This window comes from Cuculus canorus, chromosome 7, assembly GCF_017976375.1.
Source record: "Cuculus canorus isolate bCucCan1 chromosome 7, bCucCan1.pri, whole genome shotgun sequence".
Taxonomy (NCBI): Eukaryota; Metazoa; Chordata; class Aves; order Cuculiformes; family Cuculidae; genus Cuculus; species Cuculus canorus.
The window spans coordinates 23,958,715-23,975,978 of record NC_071407.1 but is presented as its reverse complement, the minus strand read 5'-3'; the positions used below and the strand labels follow the sequence as shown (position 1 = coordinate 23,975,978).

The 17,264-nt window shown below is 38.8% G+C and overlaps 1 protein-coding gene across 6 annotated transcripts in view; it reads left to right on the top strand.

The window, feature by feature from the left end:
- DLG5 (discs large MAGUK scaffold protein 5) overlaps positions 1-16,700 on the top strand; it is an 89,999-nt gene extending 73,299 nt beyond the window's left edge. For 4 of the 6 annotated variants that reach the window (XM_054071148.1, XM_054071147.1, XM_054071152.1 and 1 more), the window contains 13 exons: positions 1,949-2,026; positions 2,673-2,835; positions 3,824-3,957; positions 4,865-5,029; positions 5,417-5,600; positions 6,745-6,893; positions 7,201-7,371; positions 7,936-8,132; positions 8,833-8,976; positions 9,169-9,296; positions 10,130-10,239; positions 12,073-12,182; positions 14,866-16,700. In XM_054071148.1, the coding sequence (XP_053927123.1) occupies positions 1,949-2,026; positions 2,673-2,835; positions 3,824-3,957; positions 4,865-5,029; positions 5,417-5,600; positions 6,745-6,893; positions 7,201-7,371; positions 7,936-8,132; positions 8,833-8,976; positions 9,169-9,296; positions 10,130-10,239; positions 12,073-12,182; positions 14,866-14,969 (1,837 nt within the window). In that variant the 3' untranslated portion in view covers positions 14,970-16,700. The remainder of the gene's footprint in view (positions 1-1,948; positions 2,027-2,672; positions 2,836-3,823; positions 3,958-4,864; positions 5,030-5,416; positions 5,601-6,744; positions 6,894-7,200; positions 7,372-7,935; positions 8,133-8,832; positions 8,977-9,168; positions 9,297-10,129; positions 10,240-12,072; positions 12,183-14,865) is intronic. The other 2 variants (XM_054071153.1, XM_054071149.1) reach the window with 1 other exon arrangement.
- The last annotated feature ends 564 nt before the right edge of the window (positions 16,701-17,264 follow it).

The window sequence follows — 17,264 nt, the reverse complement described above, 5'->3', positions numbered from 1 at the left end:
TATTTTCATTCTCTCTTACTTCAGTGTGACTGTTGTACTGCCTGTGCTCAGTTTGTGTCCTCATATCAATGTGCTTCTAATTGTCGCTTGCAAATTCAGAGTCAGAATTTCTTTTCTCTTTCCCTTAACTAACGATGTACAGTGTTGGAAACACTGGGGGGTTGACACCCCTATAACTCTGTCTCTGAGCACAAGATACACATTCTGATATCTGGCAAATAACAATTCCTGTTTTTGTGGATCAGACGAGTCAAGTAGTGCCAGGTTCCAGCCTCTTTGCTCTTGTGTGCTTATGGATAAACCGTAGTCAGAATTGACTTTATAAAAAGAATAGAATTCTAGATTTTGTGGTGGTTGTTTTTCTTTTCTTTTAAAAGCAAAACAAAAGGCTTAAAAACCTGAAGAGTTATTAATTTAAGTTCCTAAATGATGAAGTCTGTCCTAAGAAAATGTTTCAGGATGCCTCAATGGCATTTTAAATGTTTTTTCGTCTTATAATTCTTTCTGTTTACCACAAAATACAAATAACTGGCTTGGCATTTCCCCAGGTAAAGATCATAATAATGCAAATAGGAAAAAAAAAAAAAAAAAGCAATGTTTGTGTTTGTTCTGTTGATTTTAATTGAAGTGAAAATTAAAAGATCTGCTCAATTAAGGCTTTTCTCTAATCAGTGTTCAGTGATTCTGGCAGGCAATCTGAATGTTACAGAAGAGTGCGCTTCACTTGATTTTAATAGCACTGCTTATCAAGTAAGACTTCTTTTTAATGTTACCGTTCTGGTTTACTTTGTTATTGATTCCCTTCTACACACATTAGGAGTTATCTTTAGGTTTGTATTTACTAGGATTCTAAGATTCTGTATGAGTTTGATTTTTTCTAATTCTACTTAAAAACAAACAAAACCATTTTTAAAACGCATGCAGTAGATGGAAAAGCAGAAGTGTGCAATAAATAAAGATCAGAAAGATGTAATTTTAAGTTTTTAATGAGGTAGTACACCTCAATAAATTATGTTATATTAAGTTAATAGCTTGATATAATATCACGGTTCACATGCTTATAATGAGTTAAAAGAGAAAGTTAATAAATTGCAGTTTTCTGGGAGTTAAAATACACTACATACAGGAAATGTGAGCTTTGGTTTAAGTTTGATAGTAAATCTACGCTATTTTCATGGCATCAATACCCAGGCTCTGCAGGCATCACCTCCAGCAGTGCTCTTGGTATTATAAGATTGTTGGGTTCCAGAGTTGCATTAATCCCAGCAGATAGTTTTTATCTTTTATATATTAATAAATATTAATTAAAAATTATATTTAATTAAATACAAATAAATAAATGGCAAACCATTATGCGTCTCCTGCAGAAGGTTACCTTCAAAAGCTGTGAAGTTATGTCCTCTTCCCTCTGCCCCCAGCCTCACAAAACACCTTTCCTCCTTCCTGGCTCCCAGTAGTAGCCATGGGTGAAGTCTAGTCAACTCATCTGGTCTCCAAAGAGTGCAGTTAAATATCTTAAGCAACTGGCACAATGTAGAGGTTGTCTATAGGGTATAATGAAGCGTCGGAAATGAAAATATTCCAGGTAATGCATGTCAAAAGTAACATAGTGCTATTAAAATACAAAATCCACCATGCCTGGTACCCAGGCTGTTTTGTTCAGAACAAGCTCCACTGTTAAGACTTGGTCATGCCTTTTGCGGTGTGGGCCTCATTAACTTTAAAAGGATATGAATCAGCATTTTTTAGGAGGCTGGTGTTTGTTTTTACACACCATGAGGGGCCCAGCCCCTATTTACCGGTGGATACATCCTAACTTGGGGGAGGAAAGCGCAATGTCTCAGGGTTTTTTCTGGTACAAGCCATTTTCATGTTGTACTTTCGAGTGTCTTACTGCCGTGTGTCTGTTTCTAAGTTCTTTTCTTCTCAACTCTTCTACATCTTTCAGATATCTGTTCCGTAATAGGTCTTTTCTGAGAATCCCTGTGGCTCCTAGGCCTAGGTTCGCCTCTCTAAGGAGCTTGAGGTTGGCCTGATATAAGGTTGTCCTTCTCCAGTAGCATTGCGCACTTTGTGCTGTTTTACGTGTTTGGATAATTGCCTCGAGGAGAATTTGCATGGTAATTGTAATGCTACCATGCAAACTGCTGTCTTAATGGATTGAGTTTGCAGCTGCTTAATTTTCATTACTAATTTTTGTTTCCCTGCATACAAATACAATATCTGATTTTTGTGCATTGTTGTGCTTTGGTTACCACTGTATCATTTATTATCTTTATTTTCACTGCCTATAAAGAATCCTGGTATTTATATTTGTAACGTACCTTTCTGGAACATGGTTTGTAAATATGCAGTGGCTCAGTTACTTTTATATAATATGCATCTGGAAGCTGCTTTCCTGCCAACTTCACTGCCATCCTATTTGTAATTTATACCTACCATAACATTTTAGCGCAGTCATGTACCTGGTCTCTGTCTACTGCTGCCACTGTACATTGCATGGTGTTAAAGGAATGCTTTTAAGACAGTTGACGGTAATTTTATTTTAAAGTGACTGTTTATACCTATTTTATTATTACAATTCAGACAGCCATAAAGTATTGCATGTGACTTTCATGTCATGGTTCAAATACAATTTTGTCCAAATCAGTTTTAACTGTCTCCTCTAAAAGGCCCTACATGGAAGAGCCACGGCATGTTAAAGTGCAGAAGGGGTCTGAGCCACTAGGGATCTCCATTGTGAGCGGAGAAAATGGTGGAATATTTGTCTCTAAAGTAACAGGTGGGAGCATTGCCCATCAAGCTGGCCTTGAGTATGGGGATCAGTTACTAGAGGTAATTGTTTGCTTACTATTCTTATGACTTAATGAATCAATTTGTATGACTCCAACGATAACAACCTCCCCCAGAAGAATAGCTTGGGAAAGCTTGTGTGCTGTGAGAAATAGCAAAGCATGCTTACTCTGTGTTGCTATAGTCCAATAATTGTGATTGTTGTAGCTTTTTGATAAAGTGATGTCGGATTTTATCATTAAATCACATCTTTTGATGGAGAGCTGCATTGCATCTTACATAGATATGATTCCATTGTAAAACTATCTAATTCTGGTACTTAAAAAATATATTTCTAGCACTATACTCTGATAGAGGTGAGTAAGTATTTCAGCAGCAGACATGTACCAAGTTTCCTGCTGTTAATGCTGTGCCACATCCTTACTTGAGATACGTGTTTTAAAAAAAACTTAGGCAAGCTTTAGATTAGCGACAGTCATGTTTTTGCCTGCAGTATTAAATAAACTGGCTGAGGAGCATTTTATAAAATACAGAGCTGCTTTGTAGATGTTAAATCTGTTTATGTTTGTGCATGTGAAAGCATCTTCTATTGCCCAGTGTGTGGATGATGCTGCAGTGGATCTGAATGGATTGTGGATCTGAATTTGTCTTTAAATGCTGAATTTATTCAGATTGGTGATCTAGAATCATTAAGATTGAAAAAGGTTGTCAAGTCCAACAATAAGCCCAATAACCTTTTGAAGTGCTGAACCGACTTGCATTTAATCAGTGATATAAAAATCATAACGTAGCTCAGAACATGTATGTCTTTCACTAAAAAAAGGTTTTAAACTTATGGTCAGGTTATCAAATATTTTAAAATTAGCTATTCTGTCCAATGAGGAATCATTGCATAGCAGCACTTTCATCCTTCTATTTACTTCTGTGGAAATAGCATTTAGACATTAAGCTAATTAGAAGACTGAAAAAATTGTTTTTCTAGTTTCCATCTGGAAATTTGACATCTTGGTATGTGCGTTTTTTTCCTTAGTTTAATGGAATAAATTTGAGAAATGCTACAGAGCAGCAGGCTCGACTGATCATTGGGCAGCAGTGCGACACCATCACAATTCTGGCTCAGTATAACCCTCACATGTACCAGCTTGGCAATCATTCACGGTCAAGGTAAGGCTGCCTTGGTTTGGAAAAGTATACTGTCGGGTCCATGCAGTTACTTAGCAAGTCTTTGCAAACTTCAGCACATTTTCTAAAATCATAGAATGGTTTGAGTTGGAAGGGACCTTAAAGCTCATGCAGTTCCAATGCCTCTGCCATGGGCAGAGACACCTCCCCCAGGATCAGGTTGCTCCAAGCCCCATCCAGCCTGGCCTTGAACACCTCCAGGAATGGGGCAGCCACAACTTCTCTGGGCAACCTGGGCCAGGACCTCACTGCCCTCGTAGGAAAACATTTATTTGTAAGATCTCATCTAAATCTCTCCTCTATCAGCTTAAAACCATTCCCTCTCATGCTATCCCGGCACTGCATGATAAAGAGTGCCTCCCCAGCTTTCATGGCTGTTCTAAGCAGCCTTCTCTTCTCTAGGCTGTTAAGAAGTGTTATTGTGCTTAATTGCAGTTCTTATTAGTGCTGATAAGAACTGTGATTGCTTAGAAAACTCATGTGTGAGTACACACTTGTCAAAAAGAAAAAAGATTGATGAACATGCTATATTTTCTTTCTTGTTTGGACATAATCTTCATGTCCGTTAAACTAAACTCAAAGATGATTTCTTCATAGATGAGAATCTAGTACTTCTAATCAGTTTTAATTCTTTTCTATAGTTGAAGTTTCCAGAAACTAATTAGAAGAGGCACGTGACCTGGTGAAACTGTCCATCCCATTTTGATCTCACTTAAAAGCTGAGCTTTACCTCTTTTACACTTGTGATGAACATATGGTATTTGATATGCTGTTCTGTGTTTTCTTTTTCTCAGTACTTTCTACTTGATTCACTGCCAAATTAGTATCTTTGTCTGCAGTATCGGTGACAAACTAACCACCTGTCTTCTGCTCTTTTTCTTTTTCTTAGTTCTCGCCTAGAACCTGTGAGTAATCATTCCACCCCTCAAGGCAGTGGAGCTGCAACGCCTGACAATCATTCCGTAATTGATACTGTGAGCGAACAGGATGAAGGAACAATGACACCCCCATCCAAACAAACCACGCCAACCACAAGTCCCCGGAACTCCTTAAGGTATAGAGAATATAATGTTTGCCCTAAAGAAGAAAAAACAGTCAGGATGGATGTGTAGGGTTTTAAAAACCCAAGTGTAGCTCTGTGAATGCCGTGTCTGGTAGAAATAAGTCAGCAGGGGAATTCAGTGGACCCTGGGATAAAACTACGTGTTCGCAGACTGATTTTGAAAGACGGGGTCTGCAGGGATTGAAGGAAGTTTACAACAGCATTGGATTAGTTAATGAGGTCTGCAAGGAACATGACATTTGTCTTATAACCCTGTATCTGTAGGTGACCTGTTTTGACTAATAATTATGTAAATATATCTTCTTGATATAGCTACTGGAATGTATGTAATGCAGATTTACAAATGTAAGTGCACGTGTCATTTCTCCTTGTCAAAAGGGGCCCTGTGGACACAAACAAAAGGACCCCTGAACCTAGAACTGTTGTTATTAAAAAATCCCAAGTGGATCTTGGGATCCAGATATGTGGTGGAAACCTGTATGGAATATTCGTCTCTGATGTAGATGATGATAGCCCAGCGAAAGGACCTGATGGACTGGTATTGGGTGACATGATACTTGAGGTAAGCTATTCCAAAAAGCGTGCACCATAGTGACATGATCTCTAAGATGATATCAAGAGGGAGCTCTACAAAAAATTGTGCTGTCTCGCAATGGGAGGTGTTGTGCAAATCCTGAGTTCCATCTACAAAATCTGGGTAAGAGCAGCAAGAATGCAGGATCTTCATTCTGGCTGTGGCTCATGAATCATAGAATGGTTTGGGGTGGAAGGGACTTTAAAACCCATCCAGGCCCAACCCCCTGCTGTGGGCAGTGACACCTCCCACTGGATCAGGTTGCTTAAAGCCCCATCCAACCTGGCCTTGAACACCTCCAGGGATGGGGCATTCACAACTTCTCTGGGTAACCTGGGCCAGTGCCTCACCACTCTCATCGTGAAGAATTTCTTCCTAATGTCCAATCTAAACCTTCCCTCTACCAATTTAAAGCCATTTCGCCTTGTCCTACCACTACGTGTCTGACCACTTGGAGTTACAAGCACCTGCTCCCTTCATCTAAATAGAAAGCCCTGAATCTAATTGCTCTATCTAGGAGAAAGGCAAGGACGTGGAAGATAACGGTAGATTCAAAACAGAGAAGTATATTGATCCCATCGGTATGAAATTCCAATGAGAGTTTAGGGAAAAACATGAATATGTCTTTGACTCTGCTCTCTTTATCTGAACTGAGAATATTTATCTACTTAGCATGATTGTTAAGGGATAAGCCTGGATGTGTTTGAGTGTTTTAAAAACTACTGACAACTGAGACCACACGCTGAGACTGTCCCATTGTGCTTCTAGAATCCAGATAGAAGTTTTGCATTGTAGTTGTGTTTCTGACTTCCCTCAGACCACTTGCTTGCCCTAAAAATATTACATTCTTTCAGTGTGAATTTTATGATTCTCAGCTTACACTTTGAAAGCTATTTAAAGTTCAGACTCTCATACTGTATGTCTGCTCTGTTCACTTGGGCATTTTGTTCTCCACCCCCACATCTCAGTCTCCTCTTAGACATCTTAAGGTGCAAACTGTGCTAAAGTGGCAAGATTTGAGCCTACCAGTAGGAAAAACAAACTCATTTTGCATGTTTTGCAAGCTCTCCTAATTCTGCTGCCTGTTAAAGTACATTCACACTTGAGGGTTTCTTTGGTTTATGTTTTGCAGTATGGGTCCATTGATATGCGAAATAAAACAGCTGAGGAAGCTTATCTTGAAATGTTGAAGCCTGGAGAAAACATCAAAATCAAGACTCAGTACAGAATAGATGAGTTTAATAAGATAAAAGAGCTTCCTGGAGATGGCTTCTATATCAGGTATTTGAACGCGACTGGTAAGAAAAGCGTATGGCTGTTGTGATAATATGGTGGCCATCATGGGACAGATAGCGCATTAGTTTTAACCCGTTTTTATGTTCAGAGTTTGCTAACTTATTCCTCCTGGTCTCACAGGGTGTACACAGTCTATAACATATTAAGTCTGCGCGTTTCACTATAAACTTATGTGCTTTTGAAATCTGTTTTGTTCCGCTAATGTGTTAGCTTTTTTCAGAGTACATATGCATGTTCTTCCCTTGAGTTGATGGAGACCAGTTGCAGAGCCTGTTTACCGCTTCCTTTACAGAGCACTTTATGACCGTCTGGCAGAAGTGGAACAGGACTTAAGCTTTAAGAAGGACGACATTTTGTATGTGGATGACACTCTGCCACAGGGAAACTTTGGTTGCTGGATGGCTTGGCAGCTGGATGAGAATGCTCAGAAGCTGGAAAGAGGACAGATTCCAAGTAAATACATGTGAGTGACCTCAATTACAGTATTTATTTTAGTCTTTAACAGTCTGACTAGTTAGATGTGGTAAAAAAGATTTGATTGCTTCTGTGCTTTCCGGGTGATACTTACATGTTCTTACATGTGTCATTTGAGGAACAGCCTGTTTTAATGACATTGAATTAAATATGAGGCCCACAGAAGTTGTGGAAGCCCGTTCCCAGAAGTGTTCAAGGCCAGGTTGGATGAGACTTTGAGCATCCTGATCCAGTGGGAGGTGTCCTTGTCCATGGCAGGGCATTGGAAAAGATGATTTTTAAGGTCTCTTCCAACCCAAACCATTCACTGATTCCAATAACAAGCCTATCAATGATGTGCACAAGGCTGTATGTATATATTGTACTTCCATGCATGGCTCATGTCAATTCATGTTAACATTAATTTCTGATTAATTTTCTGTGATGAATATACTCAGGCCAAGGCTTGAAATAAGCATTTTCATTGTGCTACAGAAGCAGTGGTGATATTATTTGTCAGAATAATTTGAAAAGAGAAGTTTAAACACCAACCAATTGGTCTGTTTCATTATAGGATGGATCAGGAATTCTACAGGAGACACAGCATGTCAGAGGCTAAAGATGAAAACAGCTCATCTAAGACACTGTCAGCAGCAGCACGGAGGTCATTCTTCAGAAGAAAGCACAAACATAAGCGAAGTGGTTCCAAAGATGGAAAGGATCTGCTGGCTCTTGATACAATTAGTACAGACTCCATTCCTTTCTTGGATGGCAAGTACCTTTGTTAGACTTGGGACATGATTGCCTTTCCTTCTCTTTTGTTTTTAAACGGCTGCAGCAGGGCACAACAAATAATGTTGCTTTCTGCTTGGTCTGAATACAAATAGTAAGGAGATGTCCCATAACTTTTTTTTTTTATTATTATTTCTGTTATACAAGGCAGAGTGTTTCAAATAAATCCGTTGACATTAATGTTTCATTTGCAAAGGGAGATGGCTTTTTGATGCACATTTTGGTCTGCCTTTCAGCTATTTAATTTCTTTTGAGGTCCCTCAGCCTAGACAGAAATCCTGGGCACCACTCAAAACTCTTCAATTGTATTTCTTTACTTCTCTACAAAAAAATCACATTGGTTGCAATGCTTGCTGCCTTGGAAGAGCTCAGCAAACCAAAACAGGGAGACCAAATATTGTGTCTTGCTTACGTTTGAATAGAATGAAAATATAGGAATGTTTTGGTTTAAAATTTTAGTGGGGAAGAAGGGGAAGAAGCAACGGGTTTGATTAGAAAACAGTTTTTTTTAAGCTGTCAAGCAGAGAAAATTGCAGTAATGGTTAGTGAGCAGTTTTGTATTTGTCAAGGCCCTTGTCTTTTGCAAGGGAGCTGGTTTTGTGATTACTGCTAGGGTGCTTCTGTTTATCTAAGCAATGCTAGGGCTATACTTTTGTAAGTAAATCTTCTCTGTGTGTAGATTCTGCAAGTCTGGCATATCAGCGTGTGCAGAAAGTGGACTGTACCTCTCCTAGGCCTGTCCTTATTCTGGGACCTTTACTCGATGCTGTGAAAGACATGTTGGTCAAAGAATCCCCTGGAAAATTCTGCAGATGTCCTCTTGGTAAGTATGCAAATACAACCCGCTTTTCTCGCTTAGAATACCTGATAGTAAATCTACGTCAGTGTACCAAATGGTAGCACAAACATGGAAAAAAACCCCGAGAATCTGAATTTGCAGACATGGTTTTGTTAGCTTTGTTCTGTGCATAAGGAATAGTAATGAAAATGGGTCTCTTCTGATGCTGTGAAACAGAGGTTATGAAAGCTTCCCAACAAGCCATTGAACGCGGCGTGAAGGATTGCCTCTTCATCGATTACAAACGGAGGAGTGGCCATTTTGATGTGACAACTGTAGCTTCAATTAAAGAGATAACGGAAAAGGTGAGTCACTTCTAATGCGGGACTTCTTTGTTCTGTCTTTGGGGGTTGGAAATTGTTAGCGTTTCTCTCCTTTATAAAGCATTGAGGGAATTGTTTCCCAGGCCACTGAGTAAAATAAGTTAGCTCATTTTGGCATGTAACTGTTCAAAGATTATTTGGTGTAAGCTCACCTACAGATACTAGGAATATCAATACTCATTTATAGGATATTGTTTGTTTTCTTACATTCCATAGATTCCATCCCCTACCCCCAAATGAGGATTTAGGGGTTTTAACTATTCCATTTAATGCGGTCAGTTGGAACATCCGCATCTTATTGATTCTGGAGACAGATGGTGATTAAAATCTTTACATGGCTTATAGTTTTCTGTCAAACTACAATGAAAGTCTTATTACTTTAATGCTTGTGTTTGCTTTTGCCTTCAGAAAGAGAAAATGAACGTAAATATTTAAGTTTGGAGAAAATGTATTGCATATATGGTTTACTTTTAGGTACTCTTGCAAGGAGCAGGGAATTTGTATCAATGATTCTTATGGGTCCCTTCCAACTTGAGATATTTCAATCTGAGTTTTCATTCCATTAGTTATTCCAATACTTTTATTTCTACCAGTGCATGCTTTTGGTACTATGAATACAATTCTTTCCAGTTTTCCATCTTCTGTCTTTTGTTATAAATCCTTTGGGCACAAATTGCTCAGTGGACCTAAAATGCTCAGTGTGCAGCTAAGTTCTCGGGTTGCTATGATTTAAGTAGGGGAAGGAATGGGGGATTTGCATGTGTGCTTGTGCTCTTTTAACTGAATGAGTGTTTTGCATTTACATTTGATCTTAGGATTGTCATTGTCTGCTTGACATCGCTCCTCATGCCATCGAACGGCTCCACAGTGTTCATATCTACCCTATTGTAATTTTTATTCGCTACAAAAATGCTAAACAAATCAAGTAAGTCTGTGAGGGGTGTAGTTCAGGGATGTTTATTTTACCTTAAAATAAGCTTGTTACCTTTTTTGTTTCTTTCATCCTCATCATCTTAAATCTCTTTAAAATGTGGAAATTAATCCTCATAAAAATCACTGAGAGAAATGGTCTTCACTTCGTTTCGGTTGCATGACAATAAATGAATCTTTGAAAGAAATAGAACAATGTAGACTGAACTGCATGTGCTCCAGGAGGCACTTGGATCTCTCCTGCTCAACTTTGTAGTAAAGCATGAGACAGATGTGGGTGAGATCCATTGAGGATTCAGTGGTGACCATGACAAAGAACTGTTCTTTGTCTTCTCTGTGGGGCCAAGTGTGTGGATGCAGGGCCAGTTGATGCATCACCTCAGCTTTCCTGCCTCCATTCTCCAGTGAAAACAGTGAAGAAAGTCCCCATTTTCTGTGGAGTGTTTATACTGTGCTCTACCTGGGCAGTGCTCTTTCAGTAACTGGAAATTTCCTGCTCAAATATAGCCAGGACACAGGAATTACAAACACCTGTCCTTTCCCTGATGGTTGAGGAAGCCTTTACACATTTTGGTTGATTTAATTTGGCAAGAAGTGACGATCTCTCAACATAAGTATTAAGAAACAGTTTTTTTTGGGAGACCTTATACTTGTGCCGTCTTCAATTTGAGAGTTGAAGACTTCTTAAATTCTTGATCTTTAGGTAAATTTCAGAACTATGTATGTAATAAAGAAGATCAGTATCACCACTACCAAGTGGAAGACAGACATAAAACATTGTGGTGTAACTCATTCCCACTCTAGGATCATGCACTTGAGTGATAACGTAGAACTGTGTCATGTCTTGCGCCCCTTTGGAAATTGAATGGTGACCATTAAAACTGTTTCTGTTTTTTTGAAAAGTATCAGCAAATGATTGAACTAGACAAGCAAGGATTTCTAGTAGTCGTCACAATAAGTTGCGGTGCCACATTGTCCCTGCCTGTTCTGAGCACCAAAAGTTTTACAAACAGCCTTTTTGATAGAGCACAGGTTCTGTTGCTGTTCTCTGAAATGCCCCACAGCAATGAGAGGGTAGGTGAGGAGTGGGGTTTTTTTCTCTTTTGTTATTATTCATAAAATCAAATAGTGCTGCTTTTCTCACTGCTGTAAAGCACCTATGCTTATATTGTTTCAGTATCTATATGACCTTACTGCTTGATTGTAAATTCTGCTTTCTGTTAAACAGAATCCCCTACTGGGGACCCCAAGTCAGATTTGGAAGTGTTACAAGCCTTGTTCAGAATTAGATTTTTATTTTTTAAATATTTGTATTTTTCTATACTTTTTCCTTATTTCCAGCAGCTTGTATGATAGAAAACCAGTCAGTCACCTCAAAAATATGTCATATACCAGATGACTTAGAAATATTCTATTTTCTCAGCGCTTGATACTTCAAGCCCTTTAGCAGAGCAGTACATGAGCCCAGATTTGAGTAGGGAGTACTGGACTGTATACGAGGTGATGTTCTAGTTCATGAACTAGAAAAAAATATGTTCTTTCTCTCTTACTCCCCTCTCAGTCTGTTAAGACTTTGAGGGAATACAGTCCTGGTCTGGTAGCAAATGAATTTGTTAGCGTTGAAAGGATCCTGGTGGCTGTGCTTATAGCGCTGAAACACAGTAGATGGCGCTCTAGGCACAAGATTTTGCTTGCAAATTAATTAGCCTTTCACATTCACCCAACTGCAGGTAATCATTTCAAGTCCATTAAAAAAAATATTACTCTTATACAAGGTTTTTGGTTTTTTTTTCTTTCTTTCTTTCTTTTTTTTTTTTTTTTTTTCCAGAGAGCAAAAAGACCCAATCTTCCTGCGGGACAAAGTTACACAAAAACATTCCAAAGAACAGTTTGAGACAGCTCAAAAAATAGAACAAGAGTATAGCAAGTACTTCACAGGTTAGTACTGAATCAGCATTTCACTGGGAACACAAAGGCAATTTGATGCATTTACACTGTGATTCAAAAGATCCTTTGTTCTTTCAAAGAGCTTTCCCTCCTGGCTAATTCACGCTCTGCTGTTTTACTCTACTGGGAGAGGAAATCTCAAGGTATAAGTCATATCCCTTGCTTTTACGTGTTTTTACTTCAGCATGTTGTGAGTCTTATGACCTAAAGAGATTCTGAGAATCACAGAATCATAGAATGGTTTGGATTGGAAAAGGAACCTTAAAACCCATCCAGTTCCAACCCCCCTGCCATGGGCAGGGACACCTCCCACTGGATCAGGCTGCTCAAAGCTCCATCCAGCCTGGCCTTGAACACCTCCAGGGATGTTGTAGCCATGACTTCTTTGGGCAACCAGGACCCCAGTGCCTCACCACCCTCATGAAGAATTTCTTCCTGATGTCTAATCTAAATATTCCCTCTTCCAATTTAAAGCCATTCCCCCTCATCATATCACTCCATGCCCTTGTACAAAGTCCCTCCTCAGCTTTCCTGTAGCCCCTTTTAGTACTGGGAGGCCACTATAAGTTCTCCCTGGAGCCTTCTCTTCTCCAGGCTGAACAACCCCAGCTCTCTCAGCCTGTCTTCATGCTTTATTACATGCTAGAAGCGCTGGAGTTACAGTGGAGATAATTTGACAGTGATGTCAGCTTTGTACCACACAAGGAATACAAGTTGGTGTGCAGTTGTAAAAATCAAACAAGATAAAAAAAAAAAAGCCAGAGTCTAATTAATGAACAATTTGTGAGACGTACTTTAAATCTTTCAAGAAAGGAAAAAATGAACTCAGGTGTTTCTTGAGTATTGTAATGTGGAATAATTAAATTCAACTTTAGAGGCCTTTTTAGCAGCATAAAGTATGAATATGCCTATATTATATATTTCTAATATGTTATTAATCTTGTAGTTAATACTATATTTCACCAGAGAAAGCAAAACTATGTTTCAAGACTGTCCCTGCTTATTTGGGAATATGTTTCCATGTGGTTCCACACACATCCAGAAAAGCAGAGATAAAATTCGAGCCATCTTGATGTGAATGGCAACAAAACTTGAAAAGAAAAAAAAAACAAAACAAATTAAAAAAACAACAGTTAACCAGCCAAACCCAAACTTTTCATGCCCTAAACAACAGAAATCCCCAAGTGCAGGGGAGGGAAGGGGTTGCATTTAGTATAGAGCTATCTCAGCACATCCTGAGACAAGCTGCGTGTTCCCAGAAAACTCAGTTATCTCAATAGTCGTACAAATGTTCATTGAAGTGATACATGCTGAATCTGCATAGAACTTGATGTGTGCATGACCAGATTGCATCACCGTGTTATCTTCTCGTCCTTATTAAGTTGTTGCAATTTAATGTCACCGTGATAGTGACAGTAGTACTCAGTCCAAGAGAGCCCTGTGTGTCTCTTCTCACATCTCTGTGGGAAGGGCCTCCCTCTGTCAGTGCCAAGTGGACTCCAGCTGTCATCACCGTTTCCAGATGCTGGTAACCAGAGAGGATTGGTGTTCAATCAGCACTGACATTTCAACTTGTTGAAATTACTAAGTTGTGCCTGTAGACAGGCATGTTGGATGCATCAGCGTCCTCAGGAACCTGTGTGACACATTCTCTTGGACCTGAGCTCTGCGACTACTTCATGACATGCATTTTGTTTCCAAGTTGTGAGGGATGGTGTGTGAACTGAATCCCTTCCTCACCACCATTTGTTACCTTTCATAGATCTTGGCGATTACTGTGTTCTGTCTTCAAACTCACCTGAGCTCAGTAGCTGTAGTATAGACTGCAGAGTCCGATAATATTTTACCTGAGATCAAATTCACTCTTTTCAGAAATGGAAATTACAACTTAAGTCTTGTAAGTTCCTATATTTTTTCCAGCATCGGTGGTAGCTGAAGCCAGAGGCTTTGCTGACTTATTTGTCAAGTCACTAAGTTTCTCACTTTTTAAGTCTTAAAGCCAATGTATTCTCCTCTCCTGTGTCAGTGTTGGCATTTTACTTGTTATGCCTGTTATGTTTAGCAAGAGTGGAATGTAAGAATTCATCTATCTTTTGAATTGATTTTTCAGGGAGTTGCTTGCTGTGGGCCTTTTGTTCCTTCAGTGTAGTTGACAATAAGAATTGGAGTAGCAACCACTGCTGTTTTATTTAACTAAACTGATCTGCAAGCTGCCTCGTAATTTGCCTCTAATATTTGTAAATGCTGTCAAGTTACTACAGTTGTAGTCTCTACATATTTTGCCTCATAAATATAAAATTCTGAGCACCACATGCTGACGAGAGAAGGGTTTTTTTAATAGCAGATTCTGACCATCTTTAGACTTAAACTTTGCCACTGGATGCCTCTGAAAATAGTACATGGAGGCCTTAACAAAACAGCTGTCTTAGTTGATGATAGCCATCAGTTCTGTGACTTCCCTGAGCTGTTTTAGGAGCCAGCAGAAGAAACTATATTGAATGCTTGACCTCTTTGCTCTGTTTATGCTTTTTCTTATTTTAATAGTCATGCAGCTGGCAGATATTGCTTTGGGTAGATTAACTCTGATAAACATTTTGCAGAAGACTACTCATTGTAATTAGTCCAAACTGTTCGTTCCAATCTGATTTGTGGAGGGGGGATTCTTTTTCTCTAGGCATCGTCCAAGGAGGAGCCCTTTCAAGCATTTGCACTCAGATTATGACAACTGTCGATCAAGAACAAAACAAAGTCCTGTGGATCCCAGCTGGCCCACTGTAGACTTATTCCACTGTGAAACAACTTTGCAGATGTAAATAACCAACTAACTTTCTATCCAACGGACTCTGTCCATTTCTGTCTTTATAAAGATATCGATAAGCGATTTCTGTTTCCTGAAGAGGAATCCTAACACTGAACACACACAGACCTGACGAGCCATGTGGGAAAGAGTAGATCACTTCACCGAGCTTGTCTCTTATGTCGTACGTGTACACAGGACAAGTTGTCATGAGGGATCATCACCTGCGTGAACTTGTCCATGAGTAATGAATTTAACAATGCTGCAAAACCCTGTAGAATTACAAGTTTACAAAAACCTTTTCAAAGTATTTGGTTGTTGCTGTTTACTTGAATGTCTTGTTTTTGTTTTGTTTTGTTTTTTTAACTCTGTCTCCTTTCGCTTAATGGGGTAACTCTCCAAAATGGAGTGAAATTTCTGAATATGAGTGAATGGTTTTACACGCTATGTGACTCTGAGTTGCATTTTTTGACCATTTCTAAGCACATTGTTGACTTGACAACCAAATAATAACGTGGAATTGATCGGTACGTCTTGGGAGTAAGCTCAGAAGGAAGTACACTCCTCTACGGGGCAGACCACTGTTTGTATCCTGTCAGGGCTTGTCTGTCAAAGATATGGTTTCTTGTTTTATGCATGAATCTAATATTTAAATGTCATAATATATCTGAACAATCTAAGCTTAATGTGTGTCGAGAAATAATACTTCTGGGTTGTTAGGCCTGGAGTAAGTCCTGGTGGGGAAGAGTCATAAGCTGGGCCTAGCATACTGTGTCCTGTCACTTTTAGATCCTGTAAATATGGAAAACTGATGTTGGTGCAGTTTTGCAGGGTAATTCTTAAGCTTTGTATTTCCGTGTGTAGCGTTCATATAGTTTGTTTTTATTTAAGAGCAGCCGCAGTTTTAGGGCTTTGATTAAAAGCCTTTAGAAAGGTACTAAATTGTTAGTGTTTTCACTGTCAAAAGATAAGTGATCGTTTAGTTTTGGTTGCAATACTTATTTACCTGTTATACCAAACTCCACTGTATTGGTTCCCTTCTTGTTTTTTTTGCACTTCTGACTGTGTTCCAACACAGGTTTTGTACCTGTCTCTCCTGTCTCTTGTGCCATGTTTCTTGGGTACTGTGTTGTAATTGTTTTTAAAATATTGAGTTGAAACTGCTTCTCGGTCACTGCTCCTCACATTTCACTGTGTAGGGTTTCTAGTTTTACATTGCAGGCTGTAGTTTTGCTTCTATTTGCAACTTTTTTAATGAAAAAAGGGATTCTTCTTGCACAGTTTTTCAAAGAAAGATCTGGTCCTGAATTTAAATTGTTTTACAGATGCTATTTTATAGTTCAAAATACTCTATACAGTTATATGCTATATAGAGAGAGCATTTTGGACTGTAATACATACAAGGTATATATATAGTATTTGACATAGTATTATATCATACTATTATAATACTGTATATATTTATAAACTAAAAAATAGGAAGTTGGATGAATTAGTAGTCAAAGTACTTTGAGTGGTGAGGGACAGCAGTTGTTTTTTGTTTATCTCATTTTTTTCTTTGTTTTTTAAAGTACGAGGTCAGAGTAGGTCCCAGTGGTACAACCTAAACAGACAGGTACTGTTCTGACATGGGTTTTCTGTACTAAAATGAAAATGTCACTTTGTATCAAAAGAAAAAAAAAGTTAAAGAAACTGATTGTTAAATAAAGGTCAATTTCTGTAACTTGACTTGTGTGTAAAAGGTGCTTAAAGCTCAAGTTCTCATTGACTACGTTGAGTTGAGTCCTCAATAGAACATTTTACTGGTACATACAGGTTCAAGTGTCCGCCATGAGAGAGACGAGTTTCGGGGCTGTGCTTTTGCCCAGACTTGCACGCATGAATACCAAAGACATTTGAAATCTTCAGGGCACAAGGAGTATGTTGGTTTGTATTAACATCTCTTTAGCATTCTGGTCCAGTGGTGTTAAGGATTTCAAGTAGAAATGCAGAGGCTTTAACGGGAGAACAGTCTCTCACTGTTATTTTTGAGAGGTTGTCACTGGAAACCACGAAAAAATGAACAGGCAAACCTGTGAATCATGACCTTAAAGGCATATTGTGGAGTTCTGTGCCTCAATTTTTACTCTTTAGACCGACCAGCCTTTTCTGTTCGTTGAGTAATCTGAACTCTGAGGGCAGGTGATTACTGTGTATTAACTTTTCTGCTTCATCAGTTGCTTTAATTCTCAGATGCCAAATAGTCAACTTCAGCATGAACTGGATAAGCAGATGGT